This window comes from Polyodon spathula, chromosome 1 (genome assembly GCF_017654505.1).
Source record: "Polyodon spathula isolate WHYD16114869_AA chromosome 1, ASM1765450v1, whole genome shotgun sequence".
In the NCBI taxonomy this organism is placed as follows: Eukaryota; Metazoa; Chordata; class Actinopteri; order Acipenseriformes; family Polyodontidae; genus Polyodon; species Polyodon spathula.
In genome coordinates this window covers 13850494-13875519 of record NC_054534.1, presented here as the reverse complement: position 1 = coordinate 13875519, position 25026 = coordinate 13850494, and the positions used below count along the sequence as shown (strand labels likewise).

Below are 25026 nucleotides of genomic sequence, written 5' to 3'. Positions count from 1 at the left end.
TGCATAGCATTTTGAGACATTGTTTTGTTTTTAATGAAAATGTGCAACAACACTAAATTTTGATTTGTCTTAATTCATAATTTGAATTTTGACTTGCCACTTACAGACATATTATATACAGAAAGCAACAGCTTCCAGTACAGAGAACTTCTGTTGTGAGTGGTCAGTAAAATCATTTCGGGATGACTGTCCCACTTGAACAGTTACAGTACCTTGGACCTGTGAATTAAGTAACTGGTTATGCATAAAAAGAAACCAACAATTGGAGGTTAGCAATAGTATTTTGTGAGAATGTTTTACAAAAGTACATCCTGTCTGTTTTAAATAAAGAAATGAATACAAGAACCACTGTTCTTTTCCTTATTTAGCCTCTACTGGAAAAGAACTTGCTGTCTAAAATGTCATTACCAACGAAGTACCATACCAACTGCACAGTGTTTTGGGGTGTAAGCAAATGGCTGACAGTGCATCAGCTTCCTCCAGCTCTCTCTTTCCTCGTATCTGTGGAGGTTACTGTGTGTTGTCTGGCTCACTGTTAGTACTGGAGGCATACCAGCCAATGTAAATATTGATAATAGGACACCAGGTCAGAGGGCAGAAGATGATCTGGCAACATGGTGAATGCCTGTAACCCAGAAACAATGCAGAGTCGTGAGCTGACGCCAGCCCCATGTCAGGAGTTGGTTAAAGTGTAATTAATTACACTCCTCAGTCCCAGTGAAAGCTCTCAGCCCTTCGATATTCAGGGTATTGATTACGCATTCATCAGCACTGTCTTCCTGTCTACTGGACTGAAGTTCTTTAAGCAGCAGTTTTTTCCATTCAAGGTTCTAAATTATCAAACACAGGATATTTTACCACTAATCTGCTTGTGGTTCCTAACCAGAGAATATCAATGGCAATTTGCTGTGTCTCTGAGACGAGTCGGCATGGAAAGCTTTGGGCCTGGCATTGGGCACGGTTTCCGACCTTGTTAGCAATACATGGTTTTTAATAATTTTCATTTAACTAAGTAAACTCTTCTATTTTTCTGTCTTGTTTGATTCTGATGCTTTCTGATTTAAAGTTCAATGTAAGCACTTTTCAGCTTTACTATAATTGAGTTACATATGTCCATTTAAAAAAAAAAATTCCTTGCAGTCTCTTTTCTGTTCAGTTTGTTAGCTTTGCCCAAAAGTAGTTTTCGTCGAAGGGGGAAAAGATTCCTTCCTCCGAGAAACCTTATTTAGAAAAAAAAAAAAACAAGCAGAAATAAAACATGGTTGCACCACTGGGGGGGTGCTATGATGTACCCACTCCAGACCAAATAAACCAGCGTTTGGTCGGTCTGGTTGTTAATTTCAAACCCTGTCTTGTTGACCTACAGCACGAATACAACATTATTTAGCTAGTGTCCAAATGTATCTATATTGATATTTTTTATGTTCACTGCTTTTACTTACTAGTCGTTTAATTATTTTAATTGTTTCTTTCTATTGTACCAGTTTGTTTCATACAGTATGTTTATTTTAAGTATTGTCTTTGCCAACATTTAATTGGTATCTTTTAAAAATCAGATGGCTGAAAACTGCATACAAAAATTATAATAATAATAAAACACAAAATATGTACATATCTTTACATTCGTGTAAATTTAACCTTTGTTGTCTGTCTGCAGGGACATCACATATAGTATTCTGTTTGAGGCTGTGACAACTCTCCTCATCCTGCTCTCCTACCAGCTATTCCACAAGGAGATTCTGCGAGAGAGTCTAATTTACAAATACCTTATGCAAGGACGATGGTAAGTCTAAAACTACAGTTTTTTAAAGGGTTGCTTAAAATCTGAAGTCATTGGAAATCGGATTGTATAAATGAATGGGATGTATTGGGGGAAGCTAGAACAGCAGTGTTCTGTTTGGAATCTATGGCTGTCTGAAATCACTTCCTACCCCAGGAGTGGTGCACTTTTAAAGCCGTATGCTACATTGTACTGTAGCGGTGTCTCAATGACTTGTGAGCTGCTTCAGGACGGCCCCTTTTTTGGAAAGGTGTAAGTTGTTCATACTTAAAGGAATCAGACCCCAGAATGCTTTTGTGTGCAACTGCAAATTAGTCTTTACAGAAAGTTATGCTATTTGCTATTGGAGAGAGGCACTGTTTCCATATGCAAGGAGAACAATGCTTAATAAGATGATGCACTGTTGGGTATATCTGATGCCAGTCTCTCGACTTCGGATGACCTGTGTTGTTTTTTGATGATAAGCTGCCAATCCAGTGGTATTAGATAATACAAATAAAAGCCTAATTCTCAATTTTTTCACTGGTAGTGATATATTTCCTGGTAAATAAAATAGCTGTGCTGTATTATTCGTCTGTATGTACTTAAATGTTTTGCTGATCTGTTTTTTGAGATCCTTGTACAGAGGAGTGGAGGAACTGTTGTTACATATTCAGTATGTTTTATACAATATGTTACCTGTGATTAAATTTAATTTTTTATGTCTCCAGTGTGCCCTTCACCAGTAGACTTGTAAAAACATTGCTGTATAACTTCATTAGACAAGAGAAGTGTCCTCCCCCAGTCACCCATGTCTTTGAGCAACAGGCAGAGGGGAGTGGATTATTCTATGGACTTGCATCAGGCGTTGCCAGTAAGTAATTTATATATATATATATATATATGTATGTATGTATGAATATGTGTGTGTGTGTGTGTGTGTATGTTACACTCAGTCAGGAGTTGGTCAATCACTGAAAAAAAATAACCATTTTGCGATTTGAGCATTTACAAATTATCAAATGAAAGGTTATTTTGGTGTTTGAGCAAATCATTTTTTTCAAATTGCAAAATGGAAAATATCAAACAAGCAAAGGGTGAAACCCGAAAGAGACCGCTTCTTTGGTCTTTGAGTAAGCAAAATGTGCTCTGAGCAAATGCACAGTTCCTGAACAGATAAAAAATGGGCATCAAGAGAAATGGAAACTTTTTAATACAATGTTTTTTTTATTGAATGAACATAAAATCAGTAAATTATATTTAGAAGATACATGCCATTGATTTGTTTTGTATGTGTTTATTATTTATACCAGAAGTTAACCAATTGAGACCCTGGCCTCATTTGCAAACGGGTTGTGGCAAGCAATTTAGGAGGATAGTATCTTCAAACATTAAACTCCGAGAGTTTGAAATAACGTTCGTAATGTTCTTGCCTTGTTATTATAGAAAATTCAGTTTTATTCATTATACAAGACTACAGCAGTGCATACACAGTATATAAACTGCAAAATCAAATGTCAATCCACATTTGTCAAATAACTGTTAAAGAGAAAGGAAAAAAGGAAGAAAAGTATGAATCTTAAATGTTTATTCTCATAAATTGCAGGAAGGGGTGAACTACCACTTTTTAGAAAACAGGTTTTGCAAACCCTGATCAGCACCAGGCAGTGTCTTGCCTGTGGAATAAAGACCCTCTTTGACAGCAAGAAACCCTTCTTAAAGGTTTTTATTTGAGATGACAACATTTTCAAAATAAACATTATTGCGAGCTCTACTGGGCTACTGAGTCTCATTTTAAAACATTGGTTTGATTATTTAGATAAGTCAGGTAAAATTAAACCAAAGAGAAAGCTTGTTCTCTTTGGGTATTTCATCCAAATTAGGAATAAACTATCGGACAAATGAAATTCAATTTGACTGTAAAGGCACTCCAGAGATCCTTCTGCAGACCGAAGAAGCTGTCCCTTCTTTTGTGCTTTGTTCTTTGCTTGTTTGGTATTTTACGTTTCTCAATTTGGTTATATCGCTTTACTCAAATACTGAAGAAGCTGTCTGTCTTCTTTTGTGTTTCACTCTTTGCTTATTTGATATTTTCCATTTCCATTTTTGATTAAAAAAATTTCCTCAGACTGAAATTACCTTTCATTTCATTCTTTGATAATTTGTAAATGCTCAAATTGCATTTTTTTTTTTTTTTTTTTGGTGAGTGACTGAATCCTGAATTTTTTTGCTGAACTACCACTTGAATAACTAAAGTAATTTAATTACTAATGATTAGATCGCATTGTTTGATGAATATTTGGAAACCATACATTTATATTCACAAAGCCCTTCAATGTTCTTGCTAATGAATTTGAATGCTGTCAGAATGAGATCCAGTCTAAACTGTTTACATTCCCCAAACAGTTTCAGGTGTTGGGACACAAAGTCCTAAAATAATCAATTCAACCCAACCAATGTGCTAGGAGTTTAGTTATTAAAGTGTAAAGTGAGAGACCACCCAAATAGATATGTGACACAGTAATACAATCTTCCTAAAAGTGAAAGGATCGGTAAGTAACAACCATGGAATCAAAGGGGGTTCCTAGGAAGCAGGTGCTTGACATCAATCTAGTTTTCAGCTATTTCTGCATGTCATTCTTTCCCTCAGTAACGATTAGCCATACTGCTGTGAAATTACTTTTAGTTTTACCACTCTAGTTTGCAACAGTGGAAAATCCTGTAACTGCAAATGGTCCATCATACTGCATTAAAAGCAAGTAGTGCCCTTGCCTACAGTATATTGTTTTTCTAAATGTAGATGTTTACCATTGAAACAAGGAATGGTTCAACACTATAAAATCCACTGACCTGTAAAAGTGCAGTTTGAGAATTTTATTGGTGAAAACATTCTTTGGGTAAGGAGACGGGGGTGGGGTTGGGGGTGGTGTGTATCCATTTGCTCATAGGTGGGCGGTGTCCTTAAATTTTATATTTAGGGTTGTTTTGTTTTTTTCTATTTTTTTTTGCATAGTGTATGCCTAGTTGTAGTGCCAGATGAATAATTTGCTGCTTTGTTTATTGAATGACGTGACCCAGCTGTCTTAGTCAGTCAATCCTAAAAGTCTCTTTTTAACAGAGGAAAGGCTTCCAGAATCATGCCAGGAGTACCACAAAGGCATTTGGAATAACAGTAATGTGTTATTGTTGAGAACCCAGAGAGACCTGTAAAGCTGCTGAAGTCTGTATTTTGAAACATCATGCACTCCTGTTTATGCAGTGGAACTAAGTCCAAACATTTGCTAATAAAAAGTTTAAAAGGATGTCTGATGTGCATTTCTTGCTGCTCCAAGGCTGTTGGCGGAGGTTATTATTAGTGGGCAGCAGTAGACACGAAAGACTAAAGCCTGTGCCAGGCCTTAATGTTTTCTAGACAAAAGAAGCAGTCAGACATTTCTGATTCAGTTGGTACCTTAAGATGGGGTGGGGGTGGAGAATCTTGTGGGTTTAGTTGCTGAATAATATTAGGTTAGGTCACATTTTCTGTTTTTGTGTTTTCAAAACAATTTTGTCATTTTTATATAGATTTGCATATCTGAAAAACAAAGGTATAACATTTTTAGTGAAAACTGTATAACAGAAAAGTTCAGTTATTCTGGGTAATTTTGAAACCCTCATTACAGTGAAAGAAAGAGAAAAAACAATATTATCTTGTATAGTTTCAACTAATCTATCTATCTATCTATCTATCTATCTATACATACATACATACATACATACACACACACACAGTGCTGTGAAAAAGTATTTGCCCTCTGTCTGATTTTCTTCAATTTTGCACATTTTTCACATTGAATTAGGTCAGATCTTTTTGTGGGTTGTAGTACTGTGTAGAGGGATTCAGAAAAAAAATGACACCAAAGTTTGGTGCTTCTTTCATTTGTTTGGTGTGCAAGGTAATCAAACATGCAGTCTTCAGGTGTGAAAAAGTTATTGCCCCCTAGTTAACTCAACCAATTAAAGGGTTAGTTAGGGTCAGGCGTTTGAATACTTTGGTTAACAATCGTGCCTAATTTGGGCCAGCTCTGCCCAATATAAATCTGACTAACTTTGGCCCTTACCATCAGAGTGAAGTTGTCAGCACACAAGTTCTAGAGGCAAATCATGCCATGATCAAAAGAAATTCCTGAAAACCTCTGGAAAAAGTTGTTGATGCCTAGCAGTCTGGAAAGGGTTACGAAGCAATTTCTAAGGCTCTGGGTCTCCACCAAACCAAAAAAAAAAAAACCGTTTGGGACAGTAGTGAATCTTCCCAGGAGTGTCTGTCCTGCCAAAATCTGTCCAAGAGCAAGGCGTGAAATCGTCCAGGAAGTCACAGAGAACCCTAGAACAATATCCAGGGATCTGCAGGCCTCTCCTGCCTCGGCTAAGGTCAGTGTTCATCACTCCACCATCAGAAAGACACTGGGAAAAAATGGGATTCATGACCAAGTAGCAAGGCGGAAACCAATGCTCAGTAAGAAGAACATGAATGCTCATCTGAAGTTTGCCAAAAAGCACATGGATGATCCTCAAGATCATCAGGAAAAATAATGAGTCAAAAGTGGAACTTTTTGGCCAACATGGACCCCGTTATGTCTGGCGAAAACCAAACACTGTATTTCACAGTAAGAACCTCATACCAACGGTCATGCATGGTGGTGGTAGTGTCATGATTTGGGGATGCCTTGCAGCATCAGGACCTGGACGACTTGCTATTATTGAGGGAACCATGAATTCAGCTCTGTATCATAGAATTCTGTAGGGGAATGTCAGTCCATCCATCCGTGAGCTGAAGCTGAAGCGCAGCTTGGTCATGCGGCAAGACAATGATCTGAAACACAGAAGCAAGTCTACATCAGAATGGTTGAAGAACAAGAAATGTAAAGTTTTGGAATGGCCTTGTCAAAGTCCAGACCTAAACCCCATTGAGATGGTAGGACCTGAAACGAGCAGTTTATGCTCATAAACCCACAAGTGTCAGAGCTGAAGCATTTCTGCATGAAGTAGTGGGCCAGAATTATTCCACGGTGCTGTGAGAGACTGATCAATAACTACAGGAAGTGTTTCATTGCAGTTATTGCTGCTATAGGTGGCATAACCAGTTATTGAGTCTAAAGGGGCGATTACTTTTTCACATGGGGCATTGGGTGTTGCATAACTTTCTTTAATAAAAAAATAAATGAAATAAGTATCAAAATGTTATTTGTTAATTCAGGGTCCCTTTTATCTAATGTTAGATTTTAGTTGAAGATCTGATAACATTGTTTCCAAAATATGCAAAAATGCAGAAAATCAGACAGGGGCAAATACTTTTTCACAGCACTAATATATATATATATATATATATATATATATATATATATATATATATATATATATATATATATATATATATATAAGAATCGCTCTGTGATATATTTAAACCTCCAACCCATACCTTGGAGACTGACTAATTAACACTGTGAACATGGACTGTTTCTTTTGGGTAACAAAGATTTCTGGTCAGTTGTACTTTGGGTGTCCACCACTAATGGCTGCTTCTGTGTGAAGGCTATGGTGGATTGTTAAGATTAAGTCAAACAGAGATTGGGTAGGAGACAGGATGTCCCACCTCTTAGAAATATAAGGAAACTGGAAGAACTCAGTAAGGGGTGAACCAGGAAGTATTGACGTGGTGCATGTGTTGCATCAAACTACGACCTGTGAAAACCAAAGAATGAAAAATACCTGCTTTAGTTGGTTTATTGTTTAGTGCTACAATTGTGCATTGATTGCGGAGAAAACCACAAAGAGTTAGAATTATTATTTTGAAAGAGTTACTTAGCATGGGGATGGTGCTGACCTGAATAGAAGAAATAAAGAAAATTAAACCGTGATCAAGGATGTAGTATGTGTTGACACGTCGCTTGCAAATCCTGGACTGGATTGAGAATCACTGGATCAGGATGCACTGGAAGAAACACGGAACCCAGCGATTTACCAAAACAAATAATGTCAGTACCACTTTGAACTTCACCCTTCTATTATCGAGTTGGTAAATGCGTGTGGTTTTATTCATGTTTGTGCAGAAGACAAAACAAAGGATATATAAACCATAGTGTTGGTAAACATGTTTTATTATTCAGGAGCCTGAAAAGGGAAGGAAAGACATAATTAATCAAAGGAAAATACAACGACAATAATACAATTCTGTTGTTACCTGCTTGGCCAAGAAAGTTTGTACTGTGTTGGAAGTTGCTCTGGGGAATCACACGGTATTGGCTCTGAAAACTATTACACTACTGTGTCTCACTGTTAGGGGCACTTGTGAAACACGATACTGGAAAACAATACTTCCCTTTGCTTTACCTTCAAAGTCTTGGACTTCTTCATTGTGTGGTCCTGGAAATCAACACTCTTTGCAACTCTTTGTCTCACCACAAGAGGCAGTCCTGAGACACGAAACTTGAATACAATACTTACCGTCTGCAAAGCTGTGTCTCTGGAAGATAATATTAATCTTTGCCATATCTCCAGTCTATATCTTAAAAAGGAAGGACAAACTTTGTATATAGTGTTTATAGTGTTTTGGTGGTGGATAATTGCTCACGTGTGTGTGTGTGTGTGTGTGTGTATATATATATATATATATATATATATATATATATATATATATATATATATATATATATATATATATATATATATATATATATGTATGTATGTATGTATGTATGTATGTATGTAAGGGTCACTCTGTGTCAAATCAACCAAAATCCAGGAAAATCCCGCCTCAAGATTTTGATTTTTGCTTCTGTTTTGTGTAGAGGAAAATACAGGTCAGGTATGAAACCAGGCCAAATATTTAAACTTAATGATGAAGATATGGTGAGATAGTCAAAACGTGCCTCATTTTAGAGTGGTTTTGAGGATCTAAAAATTGTATTTAGTAGCCCTATGCTTCTGTACAGATAGCCAGGTAGGTCTTCTGTAGAATTCATGCAACATAAGCACCACCGCTTTAGTATTTCTCTGTTGCTGGGGGCCTTGTCAAATTATCAAATTCCTGAGTGATTTTTAAGTGTATGTTCCAGTTAAAAGTAGAAGAGGTATCACTTTCAAATTGCTTAGGTGTGCTCATAATTTAACTGACTTTATCTAGATCTGCTACTGTCTACCTACTTTACTGTCTGATTTAATGACCCCACAAAAAGGCTTCAGGATGAAAGTATCAAAAACTGACCTTTTGGTGGGGTTTTAGATAAGGATTTGAAGGACTTGGGGTAAAACAATTGATTTAGTAATCTGTGTCCTTCACAGTTTAATAAATGTACAAATATGAACAACTCACTTCTATGTTGTGTTGGGTTATATTGTACAATATTAGCAAATAGTTTGAGTTTAAACCAAGAGAAACCATACAACATGTATAAATAAATAAATCCATAAAATAAATCTTTATATGCAAGTGGCTTGTCATAGGGCTACAGAGGTACTGTTGACCTCTTATTTCTTCTTTGTTGACATCTTTAAAAATGGGTTCTTGCAAAGTTCTGAAACAAGCATTCATGGGTTATAGATGAGCGTTTGAAGGACTTGTGGTGAAATAATTGACTTGGTAATCTGTCTCTTTCACAGTTTAAGAATTCTCTGTCCAGGTGGAGCACCACCACTATATAAGTACTTTAATCGGTCGACAGCAAGTCAAAATCCATAACAAGACTGTTCTGTTCTGCCCGTGTAATTAAGTCGGATTTCAAGAACACTGTGTCACACGCAGTTGTACCTGTAATTATTTCACCACAAGGCCTTCAAACGTTCATCTATAAACATGTTCCATGTTTCCAGTTTATTCAGAATTTTACTGAAAAATTACAGGATCTTTTTTAAACTGGATATCGGTCTTTACTGATTTTTCTGTATTATTCAACATTTTCCCAGTAAAGTTTTCTAGGAAATACACAATATTTTGACCAGAATGCTGTTTTATTTTGACTCCGACATTGTAATAAGCAGCCATCCAATGTATCCTAGTATACAGCAGACGTTTAGAGGGAAAATAACGTTCAAACGTGATTCTCTGTCACTTCATAAGCACTATCACTTGATTATTTTGGCCAATCAAAGTCTGATTATTGTCACAATTGCTGGGCATAGTAACTACTAGCTTGATCAAAAAATAAATTGAAATACGTGCACGAAAATATAACAGTTTCAGTGGGTGAGGAATGGGGAGAAAACTTAAATCAGTTTATTAATATTCAAAAGAAAACGAGTGCTTCAAAAATAGCAGAAGTGGATCAGATGAGGCAGAGGATGCATAGCGCTGCAAGTACTGCTGCATTGAGGTACATGTTCGTGCTGACAAAAAAAAACATACTGACAAATATGCGGCACACTACACTAAAACAATAAAGTGAACTGAGAGACAAGCAATCCATTTATGTGACTTTTACACGCGCTTTAATAAAAAGAGAGTGCAGAATTACTGTGATAATGAGTTTGTCAGAGCGCTGTGGTTTGCTGGATAGCGACTGTTTATTGCAGAGAGATGTATTGGTGACTTTGTGAGACAGTACTGTCTGTCCATCAGTTAAACACTGCCAAAGCCAAAAATCTTAATTGTAAATATTTGACAGAAAGTGGTGATGCTTTAGTTGGTAAGCTTGCATGCACTGATGGAAATGTCCAGTGTGATTTTTTTTTGACCCGTCTCCCGATGGCTTGCACCACCCAGTTCTGTTAATTTTCTTTATGATTTCAAGCCAAATAAACCTGGCTTGTTTTGTGCTCGTGTCATGTTCATACCTTCTGTAGATAGATACTATTTCTGTCAGCACAGTGATTGCCCAAATGTTCGCAAAGTACTAGCTAACTTGGGAAAATGTGGCTTCGACTTTGACATATTCTGCTTTATCATACATGCCAGGGACATTGTGTTAATCAGAAACCAGAACTGCCACGCATCATATTCCACATGCAAAGTGTGTAGACTGAGATTTATTCTTCACGATTTTACATAAGAGCCTCAAGGAAAGTGCTAAGAAAAAGTTTGTGAACCCCTTAGGATTTTCACATATTTCAAACCTAAAATGTTATTAGATCTTACAAAGATTAAACAAAGGACACAAAAACATGTTACTTTTTCAACATTTATTTATCCACAAATGAATCAACATTCAATATCCATGTGTGAAAAAGTATGTGAACCTTTAGATTCAGTAACTGGTGGCACCCCTTTGAGCAGCAATGACTTCAGCTAAGCATTTCCTGAAACTGTTGGTCAGTTTCTCGCATCGGTTTTGAGTAATTTTGTCCAATTCCTCCTTACAGAACTGCTTCAACTCTGTGACATTTGAGGGCTTCCTTGCATGAACAGCTCGTTTCAGGTCCTGCCACAACATTTTGATGGGGTTTAGGTCCAGACATTGACTAGGCCATTCTAAAATGTGGAATTTCTTCTTCTGCAGCCATTCTTTTGTAGATCTGCGTGTATGTTTAAGATCATTGTTTTGCTGTGTAACCCACTTTTGGTTCAGCTTCAGCTCACGGACAAATGGCCTGACATTCTGCTCTAGTATCTGTGGGCAGAAATCCTCTCTCAGGCCCAGGGCGATCTGTGGCCCCTGAATGGGAATGCCTCTCAGCTCTAGGGCTGTCATCGGCAGTTATTGCCACTATTCAGAGTGCGAGAGCTCCCTCTGTCAGGTCGCAATACACGTATAAGTGGCAGTTATTTCAGGACTGGTGTCTGGCCCAGGGCCAGGACCCAGTTACCTGCAACATGGCATTTATCTTACAGTTTCTCCAGAACACACACAGATGGATGGGTTATCGCCTGGAAACCATTTCCTGACGTCCCAATTTCTTAAGTGTGCGAGGAGGCTGCGTCCTCCCAGGACATCTAGCCTCCCCTTGTGGCGCCTTGATGTGGTGCTGGAAGCCCTTACAAAAGCCCCATTTGAGCCACTCCACACTGTGGATCTGAAGCTCATGCCAGTGTTTTTGCTGGCTATTGCTTCAGCAAAACAGGTGAGTGAGCTGCGTGCACTTTCATTGCACCCTTCTTGCACTTGCTTCGCTGGAGACGGGTCTAGTGTCTCCATGCGACCAAACTCGGCATTTTTGCCGAAAGTAATATCCCTGTTCCACGTGAACCAATCTGTGGTTGATGGCATTTCATCCTCCTCCTCCTTTCTGTTCTCTGGAGGACCAACGGTTGCACATGCTCTGCCCCAGTGTGGGCATTGAGGTGCTATATTGACCATACAAGGGGTGTCAGATACACTGAACAGTTGTTTGTGTGCTATGGTTTCAGGATGATGGGTCAGGCATTGTCTGAACAGCAGCTGTCCCATTGGATAGTGGATGCCATTGCTCTGGCTTAATCTGCTGGCCTTTCTCCTCCGGGGCAATTGAAGGCGCATTCTACCAGGGGTATGGTAATGTCCTTGGCCCTCTTTCGAGGTGTCCCAGTGTCTGAAATATGTGCTGCGGCTAGCTGGGCTACGCCACACACTTTAATGAGGTTCTACAGACTGAATGTGCTGGATTCCTCTGCTCCACTTTTTGGAGCTTTGGTCTGGATTTGACTGCTGTACTCTTTGTGTACGCTCTCCAGCGTTACCCATGTGGTAAGAGTATCCCGGTACGATATCGTACTGTTAAAGACCTTAGGACATATGTCTTTCAAACCACATGCTGAGGCGCTGTTCCGTGTATATTTTTTACATGTAGACCGATCTTGTCCAACTGCCGCATGGTCTCCCTCGCAACTGCCTTGGTACACAGTACCCATTAGTTGATGGCTATTTTTGAACTGAAAGAGAACATAAGGTTGCGGATGCAACCCTGGTTCTCTGAAAGAGAAAATAGCCATCAAGCAGCGAGGTTACTTCAGTAGCACTTACGGCCTGACGCAAAAGAGGCTGGGCTTGAGTTTACTGCTTTTAAAACAAAACACTATATTAATGGTGGCAGATGTAACTGTTGACATTTCAAAAAGTATTGTTGTAGATTTACAAACTAAATAAATAAACTGTATACAAAGGAAGCTCTGATGATATCATAATCCAAATTAACATGGTTTAAATCAATTTGGCATGGCAAGTTGTATTAGACTTTTAATGGAAAAGCAGCATCTTTGTTCTCGTTGTGTTCCAAAATGCACCAAGACCACAGTGACGGACAGGGAGACAGACTTTTACTATCTTTTTGGTTTATTTGTGAACTCTGACTACAATGTCCCATCCCTAATCAACTTAAGCTATTCCAGAACAATGATTTCATACAGGACTAATCATAAAGACTATGTTCTTTGGATTCCATTTTCGAAGACGGCTTTGCCAAAATGAAATTCCATCCATCTTAATTTAAGCACAGTTTCATTTTCCCAGCAATGCTTGTCCCCAGGATAGATTTTGTTTGTCCTTTGTATATAAGGATGTCTGTCCAGGATCAGTAGGCAGCTCGTTTTGAATGGACTCTTCAGTAATAGTTTCTTGGTGGTTGTTTTATTTTCCCCAAGGGAGGGCCTAAGAATGCCTGTAACTCCTCATGTAGTTTCCTTGAATTGTTATGCGTACAGTTAATAGGAGGAGTAATTTACCATACAGAATCTCAGCCAATCGAAACCCAAGTAGCTCACTCATTATTCTATGGTAGAGGCCCTCTTACATGCTTTACAATCTTAAAGCACTTTAAAGTTCGCCCTGTTTCAAGCTGTCGGCCATAACTTCAAAACGCTCCATCAGAATTCAAATGTAATATTACAAGTAGCCACATGTTTCGGCCTGTGCCTCCTTCAATTTTCTGTGTACTTAGTTGTTCCACACTTCCTAATACAATCTAGTAAACAAATTGTGGTATCTGCAGTTATACAGACAACATCATAGTGGCCTCTGCATGGTGCCTAGAAGTGTCAGGTGTGACCACTGTTTTTAAGTATATCCTTCAAAATCAATTGGAAACAAGTTTTGTACCTAATTCAAAAGCAAGGTGTACCTAACTATACAAAAGTTTATTCTTATTGGTGCTTCAGTCCTACTCTTATCATAAGAAAGTCGACAACAAATCAACAAATTTGGGTTTCACTCAGTGTTTACTGTGTGGTGATGTTTGTCATTTGTTTGTAAACCTCGCTTTTTAGTAACTGTTGGTCAAGCCAGATAAAATACACATACCACTACTATTTAGAAAATATAGCAAGATTTATATTGCTTTTTGATTAAATGATATACTTATTTACCTGTAATGCTCATCCATCAATGCATTGCAGGTTTGTGCTTCCTTTGCTTTTCATCTTTTTTTCTGTTTCATTTACAATTCATCCTGTTACAGTGTGTTTGTTTTTGACAATATGATAAACAATTGTTGTACCTTAAAATACTCTGAAGCACAGTGACATTAGCATACTGTATCTGCTATAAAGCCAGACCCACCCTTCACAATGAAATGCATCACACTGAATCCGACTGTTAGTTTTAAGGTTCGCATCTAGATTTAGTACGGTGTGTAATTTTCACATTTCCACAACTACAATGTTAAAGCTAATTTATGATTCAGAAGCGTAGGGGCCTATTGTATTTCAAAGTTATTTTGGTCACAATCACGCATTGTCTTCAAACAAAATATTTTAACTCCAAAATGTCAGATGAATAATGTATATAAAGTCCCACAAACATCCATGTATACTTGTATTAATGGATATAACAAAAGTAGTGTTTTGCATTAGAAATAAAATAGTTACTTCTCTGTCAGTGTCAATACAATCTAAATAAAAAGTATCACGGTTTTAAGACACTGAGTTAATTTACATTTACAAAACTGTACATTTTAATCTGCTCTAAATGTGATATTGCATTCCACATAACTAGCCTTGTTACACATCATCTTCTCATACACCGATGCTTTGACCTTGTTCTTCTCGTATTCAACAGATGGCAGTACACTAATACAGGACAATGCTAAAAAGTAATGGAAGGAGGTTGAAATGTGAGGGGATATTACCCTACAGTGAGAGAATTTTTGCCACATCCTCATAATTTAGTTTGAAGTCAGAATACTTTTCAGTCTAATCCAAGTTTGCGCGATGATTAGTTCTGTGAACATACCATATAAATTGTAGAACTTAAAGGGGTAATAACCAAGGATTTAAAAACTCATCTGTATCTCATTAGTGTAACATTCTCAAAAGACTTGTTTTGCTGTTTGTCTTTTAAAGCTTCATTTGCATGTTATTTTTTGTTGGATGTCTGTACTTGGTTTATCTCCCATTTTCTTTTTGTTAATCTCAAAGCATTTCACCGCAGTCTCTTATTTCCTCCTGTTTTTTCAAAGGGAATGTTAATATCGCACAAACAAGGAGGAAACAACTTGAGTGTTAAGAGAGATTTTTTTTTCATAATATTAAACTACCTAGTTTGTTTTGTAAAATGGACAAAAAAATAAATTAAAGACTCAAGTGAAATGCCATTAGAATAGTCACTATAGTTTTCAGTCTACTGCTCAGGATGCACATACTGTATAAGGCTAATAAGTGGTGTCCTGTTACCTGTAACTTTACCTGAAAGGAAGTGAAAATGAAATCTGGACAGCAAAAACCAACAACAAAATGGTTCTGCAGTCTTCTAATGAGAGTTGAGAAATGTCTCTTTGAAGCCTGATGCTTGTCAAAAATATCATTAAAATGAATGAACATTTACAACAAACACATTTTCCTTGCCTTTAGAGGGCTCCAAATCAGTACCACTGCATCAACTCAGCTAAGGTTGTTTTTTTGCACATGCTTTTTGTAATATATTTTTTTTTCTCACAGAATTTGAAATTCTATTTTGAAGCAGGTTTGTTTTGCTAGGTAACTGGTAGTTTTCTGCAACACAGGTGACATGGCATAGTCTGTTAATACATTGACTTTGAAATGGAAAACAACCTGTTCAGTGCTTGGCCTAGATCAGGGCTGGCATCGGGGGGGGGGGGGGGGGGGGGCGAGGGATACAACTACACCCGGGCCCAGCCTCTGCAGGGGCCCATATCAACGATATTCTAATACCTTTGCCAATATCAACACTTTTTTTTTTTTCGAAGTCCATTATCGAAAAACAAAAAGAAAAAACTCTTCTCCCCGTGGTTCAAAAATAAACCATGGCAAAGTTGTACTGTCAGTCAAAACACACATTAGCAAATCAGAGCTGCGTAGGCGGGACTCAGCGTGAAGCTATAATAGGTCGATTAAAAAACACAGACTGTTCAATTTATCGAGGGGTGGGGGGTTGCATTTCTTTCACAGCTGCTGTTTATAAAGATTATAACACACACCCGAATTTTCCATAATAGACTTGCCTGGTAAAAAAAAAAAAAAAAAAAAAAAAAGCGCTCGGTGGAGATATAACTTTTCCACAGTTGTGGTAATAAGTACATAACGTACGCTTCAAAGCGAAAGCAACAGAAAAGACAGCTAGAAAAGAAGCAGAAAATGCTAAAAAAAAAAAAAAAAAAAAAAAAAATTTAAAAAGTGTACTGTAAATTGTTTAAAAGTGGAGAGACAACAGCAAATGAAAATACAGTGCGGCAGCAGGCCACCTCCTTTTCGCACGCAGAAAAACAGTTGAGCCAGAGGAAGGACGAAGAATCGGAGACATCAGATTTTGGAAATGTAAAACACCAACACATGGTAATGAATCATGTATTGTAAACCCGGTACCCAGTCAGACACCTTTATGTGATTTTTATGATCCAGCTACTTGGCCTGACTTTTGTACCAAAGAGCTAAGATTTGAAGTCATGAAACATAAACCTGTGCAGCTAAAGAAACTACAGTTGAACAGTGTTAAATTGTAGTGATTCACATGATTTCAGGATATATTCAGCAGTTCCCCAAAAATCTCACATGATTTCTACTCATTTTTGGAACAAAACTTCAATTAGATTAATTAATTAAATAATTTTTTTAATATTTAAAAAAAAAAAAAAAAAAAAATTGGGGGGGGGGTGTCTACTTCACACTCTTGCACCAGGGCCCAGTAAATCCTAGCGCCGGCCCTGGCCTAGATCACTGGTCTGAAATCAAAGTGGTGCCCATGGGAAAATTTGTGCTCGCGAAGCCAGGCCATCGTGCCTGTTTCAGTTGCAGGTACAGACAGTAAGTTTAACCAATAGTTTATCCTCTTATTTTAGTTTATTCATGGTTATCTGTGTAAACATGCTATTTAAAAATATTTGCATTGCGTATTTTATATAAATTATTTAAAGAATAAGCGCAGCATGCACAATTACTGCCTGAGACTTGGATTTATCAGAGTGAGCCAAGAATAACTCCCACTAAAATATTATACTCTGATTTGAATTTTTATGCTACAGTGCCTATAGAAAGTCTACAGTTTTGTAAAGTAGTAGTCAAATATTGCCAAATCTATGTGTGCAAAGTTGGTAGAGACTTATCATACCTTTCAAAATCTATACCTTTTGCTGCCTTATAGCCTGGAATTAAAATTGTTATTTTTTTTATTTCATTTATCTACACATACTACACCACAACTCCCAGGTGAAAAAAAATATTTTAGAGATTTGTAGAAAATTAATTACAAATAAAAATTGAAATAGCTTGGTTAGATAAGTGTCCACCCCCCCACCCCCTTGTAATAGCAATCCTAAATTAGCTCAGGTATAACAAATTGCCTTCAAAATCATGCACCAAGTTAAGTGGCCTCCCTCCACCTGTGTTAAATTGTAGTGATTCACATGATTTCAGGATAAATTCAGCAGTTACTGTAGGTTCCATCTGCTGGGTAGTGCATTTCAAAACAAAGACTCAACCATGAGCACCAAGGCACTTTCAAAAGAACTCTGAGACAAAGTTGTTGAAAGGCACTGATCAGGGGGTGGGTATAAAAAAATATCAAAGGCCTTGACTATCCCTTGGAGCACACTCAAGACGATTATTAAGAAGTGGAAGGTGTATGGCACCATCAAGACACTGCCTAGATCAGACCGTCCCTCCAAATTAGATGACCGAGCAAGGAGGAGACTGATCAGAGAGGCTAACAAGAGGCCAGTGACAACAATATCCCAAGCACTCCACAAATCTTGCCTGTATGGTAGGGTGGCAAGAAGGAAACCATTAATCAAGAAAGTCCACCTTGAATCCTGTTTTGAAGTATGCAAAAAAACACTCAGGAGATTCTATAGCCATGTGGCAAAACGTTTTGTGGTATGACTAAACTAAAATGGAACTTTTTGGCCAAAATTCAAATCGTTATGTTTGGCGCAAACCCAACACTGCGCATCACGCAAAGAACACCGTCCCTACCGTGAAGCATGGTGGTGGCAGCATCATGTTATGGGGGTGTTTCTCATCGGCAGGGACTGGGGCATTTGTCAGGATAGAAGGGAAAATGAATGGAGCAGAGTACAGAGAAGTCCTTGAGAAAAACCTGTTGCCCTCTGCAAGAAAGCTGAAACTGGAACGGAAGTTCAACTTTCAGTATGACAACAACCCAAAGCACACAGCCAAAGCTACACTGGAGTGGCTAAGGAACAAAAAGGTAAATGTCCTTGAGTGGCCCAGACAGAGCCCCTACCTAAATCCAATCGAAAATTTGTGCCATGACTTGAAGATTGCTGTCCATCAGCGTTCCCCAAGGAACTTTAAAGAACTTGAACAGTTTTGTAAAGTAGAGTAGTCAAATATTTCCAAATCTAGGTGTGCAAAGTTGGTAGAGACTTATCTAATTATGACCTTTCAGTTTTGTTCTTTTAATATATTTTTTTTTTTTTCTCAATAAAAACTTTTTATTGAGTGTGGAGTATGGCAAGTGGATAAGTGGCAAAAATCCTCATTTAAATGCATGAAACGCTGAAGCACTGACGCAACAAAATATGAAACATTTATGTGTGTAGTGTGTGATTATACATACATATACCTTTTGCCATATATATATATATATATTTTAATCTATATATATATATATATATATATATATATATATACACACACACACACACACACACTGGCTCTGAAAGTATTCACCCCCCTTGGACTTTTCCACATTTTATTGTGTCACAACATGGAATGAAAATGGACTTAATTAGGGGTTTTTGCCACTGATCAACACAAAAAAGTCCATAATGTCAAAGTGAAAAATAAAATCTACAAATTGTTCTAAATTACAAATATAAAACAGAAAATAATTGACTGCATAAGTATTCACCCCCTTTGCTATAACACACCTAAATAAGCTCTGGTGCAACCAATTGTCTTTAGAAGTCACATAATTAGTTGAATGGAGTCCACCTGTGTGCTATTAAGGTGTTTCACATGATTTCATGTTAAATACACCTGTCTCTGGGAGGTCCCACAGTTGGTTAGTACATTTCTTAACAAAAACTACATTGTGAAGACGAAGGAACATTCAAAGCATATCCGGAATAAGGTTCTTCAAATGCACCAATCAGGGGTAGGACATAATAACATTTCCAAGGCATTGAATATCCCCCGGAGCACAGTAAAGTCCATTATTAAGAAATGGAGAGAATATGGCACAACTGTGAATCTGTCTAGAACAGGCCGTCCTCAAAACACTGAGTATCCAGGCGAGAAGGGCACTACTCAGGGAGGCCACCAAGAGGCCTATGGCAACTCTAAAGGAGTTACAGCCTTCCACAGCCGAGCTGGGAGACACTGTGCATATGGCAACAATTGCCCGGGTGCTTCACAATACTGACCTTTATGGGAGAGTGGCAAAAAGAAAGCCATTGTTGAAAAAAAACTTAAGAACATAAGAAAGTTTACAAACATTTGGTTGCTCGTTTGGTTGTTAGTAGCTTATTGATCCCAAAATCTCATCAAGCAGCTTCTTGAGGGATCCCAGGGTGTCAGCTTCAACAATATTACTGGGGAGTTGATTCCAGACCCTCACAATTCTCTGTGTAAAAAAATGCCTCCTATTTTCTGTTCTGAATGCCCCTTTGTCTAAACTCCATTTGTGACCCCTGGTCCTTGTTTCTTTTTTCAGGCTGAAAAAGACCCTTGGGTCAACACTGTCAATACCTTTTAGAATTTTGAATGCTTGAATTAGGTCGCCACGTAGTCTTCTTTGTTCAAGACTGAACAGATTCAATTCTTTTAGCCTGTCTGCATATGACATGCCTTTTAAGCCCGGAATAATTCTGGTCGCTCTTCTTTGCACTCTTTCTAGAGCAGCAATATCTTTTTTATAGCGAGATGACCAGAACTGCACACAATATTCAAGATGAGGTTTTACTAGTGCATTGTACAGTTTTAACATTACTTCCCTTGATTTAAATTCAACACTTTTCACAATGTATCCGAGCATCTTGTTAGCCTTTTTTATAGCTTCCCCACATTGTCTATATGAAGACATTTCTGAGTCAACAAAAACTCCTAGGTCTTTTTCATAGATTCCTTCTCCAATTTCAGTATCTCCCATATGATATTTATAATGTACATTTTTATTTCCTGCGTGGAGTACCTTACACTTTTCTCTATTAAATGTCATTTGCCATGTGTCTGCCCAGTTCTGAATCTTGTCTAGATCATTTTGAATGACCTTTGCTGCTGCAACAGTGTTTGCCACTCCTCCTACTTTTGTGTCGTCTGCAAATTTAACAAGTTTGCTTACTATACCAGAATCTAAATCATTGATGTAGATTAGGAATAGCAGAGGACCTAATACTGATCCCTGTGGTACACCGCTGGTTACCACACTCCATTCTGAGGTTTTTCCTCTAATCAGTACTTTCTGTTTTCTACATGTTAACCACTCCCTAATCCATGTACATGCGTTTCCTTGAATCCCAACTGCGTTCAGTTTGAGAATTAATCTTTTGTGCGGGACTTTGTCAAAAGCTTTCTGGAAATCTAAATAAACCATGTCATATGCTTTGCAATTATCCATTATCGATGTTGCATCCTCAAAAAAATCAAGCAAGTTAGTTAGACACGATCTCCCTTTCCTAAAACCATGTTGACTGTCTCCCAGGACCCTGTTACCATATAGGTAATTTTCCATTTTGGATCTTATTATAGTTTCCATAAGTTTGCATATAATAGAAGTCAGGCTTACTGGTCTGTAGTTACCTGGTTCAGTTTTGTTTCCCTTTTTGTGGATCGGTATTACGTTTGCAATTTTCCAGTCTGTCGGTACCACCCCTGTGTCAAGAGACTGCTGCATGATCTTGGTTAGCGGTTTGTAAATAACTTCTTTCATTTCTTTGAGTACTACTGGGAGGATCTCATCCAGCCCAGGGGATTTGTTTATTTTAAGAGCTCCTAGTCCCTTTAACACTTCTGCCTCAGTTATGCTAAAGTTATTTAAAACTGGATAGGAACTGGATGACATGTGGGGCATGTTGTCAGCATCTTCCTTTGTAAAAACTTGTGAAAAGTAATCATTTAATATATTTGCTATTTTTTTTTCTTCATCTACGATTTTGCCATTTGTATCTCTTAAACATTTAATCTCCTCTTTGAATGTTCTCTTGCTGTTGTAATATTGGAAAAACATTTTGGAATTGGTTTTAGCTCCCTTAGCAATGTTCATTTCTATTTCTCTCTTGGCCTTTCTAACTTCCTTTTTGACTTGCGTTTGCAGTTCTGTGTACTCTTTCTGCGTACTTTCTTTTTGGTCCTTTTTTAATGCTCTGTAAAGTGCCTTTTTTCGCTGATATTTTTTTAAATTGATCTATTAAACCATTTTGGCAATTTAGTTTTACATTTAGATTTGTCTACTTTAGGGATGTAATGGTTTTGCGCCTCTAGTACTACATTTTTGAAGAACAACCATCCTTCTTCTGTGGGTGTTTTCTCTATTTTACTCCAGTCTACTTCTGTTAGTCTCTGTTTCATACCTTCATAGTTTGCTTTTCTAAAATTGTAAACCTTAGCTTTAGTCATTACTTTTGGAGTTTTAAAAAACACTTCAAATGAGACCGTGTTGTGGTCTGAGTTTGCAAATGGTTCTCTGACCTCTGTTTTAGTTATTCTATCTTCGTTATTTGAAAAGACTAAATCAAGGCATGCCTCCCCTCTAGTCGGTGCCTTGACAAATTGTGTTAGGAAGCAGTCATTTGTCATTTCCACCATTTCTATTTCATCCTTCGCGCTACCCACTGGGTTTTCCCATTTTATTTGGGGGAAGTTGAAATCCCCCATTAGTATGGCTTCTCCTTTGCTACACGCATTTCTAATGTCATTGTATAACAGATTATTGCATCAGATCTCGGCTAGAGTTTGCCAGAAGGCATATAGGAGACTCTGAGACCAAGTAGAACAAGAGTCTTTATGGTCTGATGAGACAAAAATAGAGCTTTTTGGCCTCAACGAAAGCCCTATGTTTGGCGCAAACTCTACACCGCACATCATCTTGAGAACACTATCCCTACCGTGAAGCATGGTGATGGCAGTATCATGCTATGGGGATGCTTCTCTGTGTCTGGGCCTGGAAAGCTTGTGAAGATAGAGGGCAAAATGGATGCAGTAAAGTACAGAGAAATCCTGGAGGAAAACCTGCTGAAGTCTGCAAGAGACCTGGGACTTGGGAGAAGATTCATCTTCCAGCAGGACAATGTATAGCCAGAGCCACACTGGAGTGGCTTAAAAACAAAAAGGTCAATTTCCTTTTCTGGCCCAGTCAAAGCCTGGACCTCAATCCAGTTGAGAATATGTGGAAAGAGTTGAAAATTGCTTTTCACCGAAGGTCCCCATCCAACTTGACAGAGCTTGCGCAATTTTGCAAAGAAGAATGGGCAAAAATTAGTGTCCAGATGTGCAAAGCTGGTAGAGACTCATCCAAATAGACTTATGGCTGTAATTGCTGCCAAAGGTGCCACTGCCAAATATTGACCCACGGGGGTGAATACTTGTGCAATCAATTATTTTCTGTTTTGTATTTGTAATTAATTTAGAACAATTTATAAATTTTATTTTTCACAATAACATTATGGACATACCCATTTTGATTTCATGTTGTAACACAATAAAATGTGGAAAAGTCCAAGAGGGTTGAATACTTTTGCGGGCCACTGTATGTGTGTGTGTGTGTGTGTGTGTGTGTGTATATATATACACACACACACATACAGTGCCTTGCAAAAGTATTCAGACCCTTGACCAATTCTCTCATATTACCGAATTACAAATGGTACATTGAAGTTTCGTTCTGTTTGATATTTTATTTTTAAACACTGAAACTCAGAATTAATGATTGTAAGCTGACATTGGTTTTATGTTGGGAAATATTTTTAAGAAAAATAAAAAACTGAAATATCTTCCTTGCATAAGTATTCAACCCCTGTGCTGTGGAAGCTTCCAGTTTGCACCGATGAAAGAAAATGCCCTAACGAGGACACAATTACCTTACCGTGTGAACCATTAAAGTTGCTGTCACATTTTCTGGATAAAAACCCTACTGTTCAAGGATCAATAGTAAGGCTGTGAATCTGAAGACAAATGAAGACCAAAGAGCATTCTACAGAAGTTAGAGATAAAGTAATACAAATGCATAGATTAGGGAAAGGGTACAAAATAATATCCAAGTGTTTTGGATATCCCAGTGAGCACAGTTGGATCAATAATCAGGAAGTGGAAGCTGCATCACACCACCCAGATCGTCCCTCAAAACTCAGCGCTCAAACAAGAAGGCGACTTGTGAGAGAAGCCACCGAGAGGCCAACAATCACTTTGAAGGAGCTACAGAGTTCAGTGGCTGGGAGTGGAGTAATGGTGCACCAGTCAACCATATCAAGAGCTGTGCATAACACTGGCCTGTATGGGAGGGTGGCAAGAAAGAAGCCGTTACTCAAAAAGTATCATCTGAAAGCACGTCTGGAGTTTGCTAGAAAGCATGAGCGTGACCCAGCTGAGGTTTTGTGGTCAGATGAGACCAAGATAGAGCTTTTTGGCCAAAACTCAAAGCGCTATGTGTGGCGCAAACCTAACACTGCCCATGCCTCAAGACACACCATCCCTACAATGATGTATGGTGGTGGCAGCATCATGCTGTGGGGATGCTTCTCATCAGCAGAGACTGGGTATCTTGTTACAATTGAAGGAAGAATGGATGGAACAAAATACAGGAAAATACTGCAAGAGAATCTGCTTCAGTACGGTAAAAAACTGAAGCTTGGGATGAAATTCATATTTCAGCAGGACAATGATCCCAAGCACAAGGCCAAAGCAACATTGGAGTGGCTCAAGAACAAAAAGGTGAATGTCCTACAGTGGCCCAGTCAAAGTCCTGATCTCAATCCCATTGAGAATCTGTGGCACTATTTGAAAATTGCGGTCCACAAGCGTCGTCCAACCAACCTGAACAACCTGGAGCAAATCTGCCAAGAAGAATGGGCCAAAATCACTCCCACACTGTGTGCAAAGCTGGTACATACTTACCCCAAAAGACTTAAAGCTGTTATTGCAGCGAAAGGTGGCTTTACCAAATAGTAATGTGTGGGGGTTGAATACTTATGCAAGCAAGATATTTCAGTTTTTTATTTTTCTTAAATATTTCCCAACATAAAACCAATGTCAGCTTACAATAACTGATTTTGTGTTTTAAAAAAAAAAAAAAAAATATCGAACAGAACCAAATTTCAATGTACCATTTGTAATTCAGTAATATGAAAGAATTGGTCAGTGGTCTGAATACTTCTGCAAGGCACTAATATATATATATATATATATATATATATATATATATATATATATATATATATATATATATATATATATATATATATATATATACATATATATATATATATATACATATATACACTATATATAATACCAGATTATGAAGGCGTAATCCGATCGTTATATATAGATATATAATATATATATTTATCACATATATATATATATATATACACACACACACACACACACACATACAGACATACACACACTGTATATGTTGCGGAAGACGGTGTTTTAGATAAGAACCTATGCAATTGTCAGCGTGCCCGTAAACTGCCAAGTAAGATCAATTCATACCCGTCCCATGCCAAAATTACTTTGAGGACCACTGGCCTAGATGAAACTCCAAACAGCTGATATAAACTCCATAATAAGTACTCTTGGGCTTCTGTCTATAGCAGCACATTAAACTAGTTTGCCCCAGTTATTACTAAATAGTAGCCATTTACTGCCCTGGGTATGTTTCTATACATATATTAATGCTTACTTTCTCAATGTCAAATATATTCGGTACTAGGCATCAAGGGTTAAGTAACAGTTAGTAAAGCTACACAAT

At 37.8% G+C, this 25026-nt stretch overlaps 1 protein-coding gene across 4 annotated transcripts in view; it reads left to right on the top strand.

Moving 5' to 3' along the window:
• LOC121314418 (dymeclin-like) overlaps nt 1–25026 on the top strand; it is a 170911-nt gene that overhangs the window by 31587 nt on the left and 114298 nt on the right. For all 4 annotated transcript variants that reach the window (XM_041247681.1, XM_041247671.1, XM_041247690.1 and 1 more), the window contains 2 exons: nt 1658–1783; nt 2491–2633. In XM_041247681.1, the coding sequence (XP_041103615.1) occupies nt 1658–1783; nt 2491–2633 (269 nt within the window). The remainder of the gene's footprint in view (nt 1–1657; nt 1784–2490; nt 2634–25026) is intronic.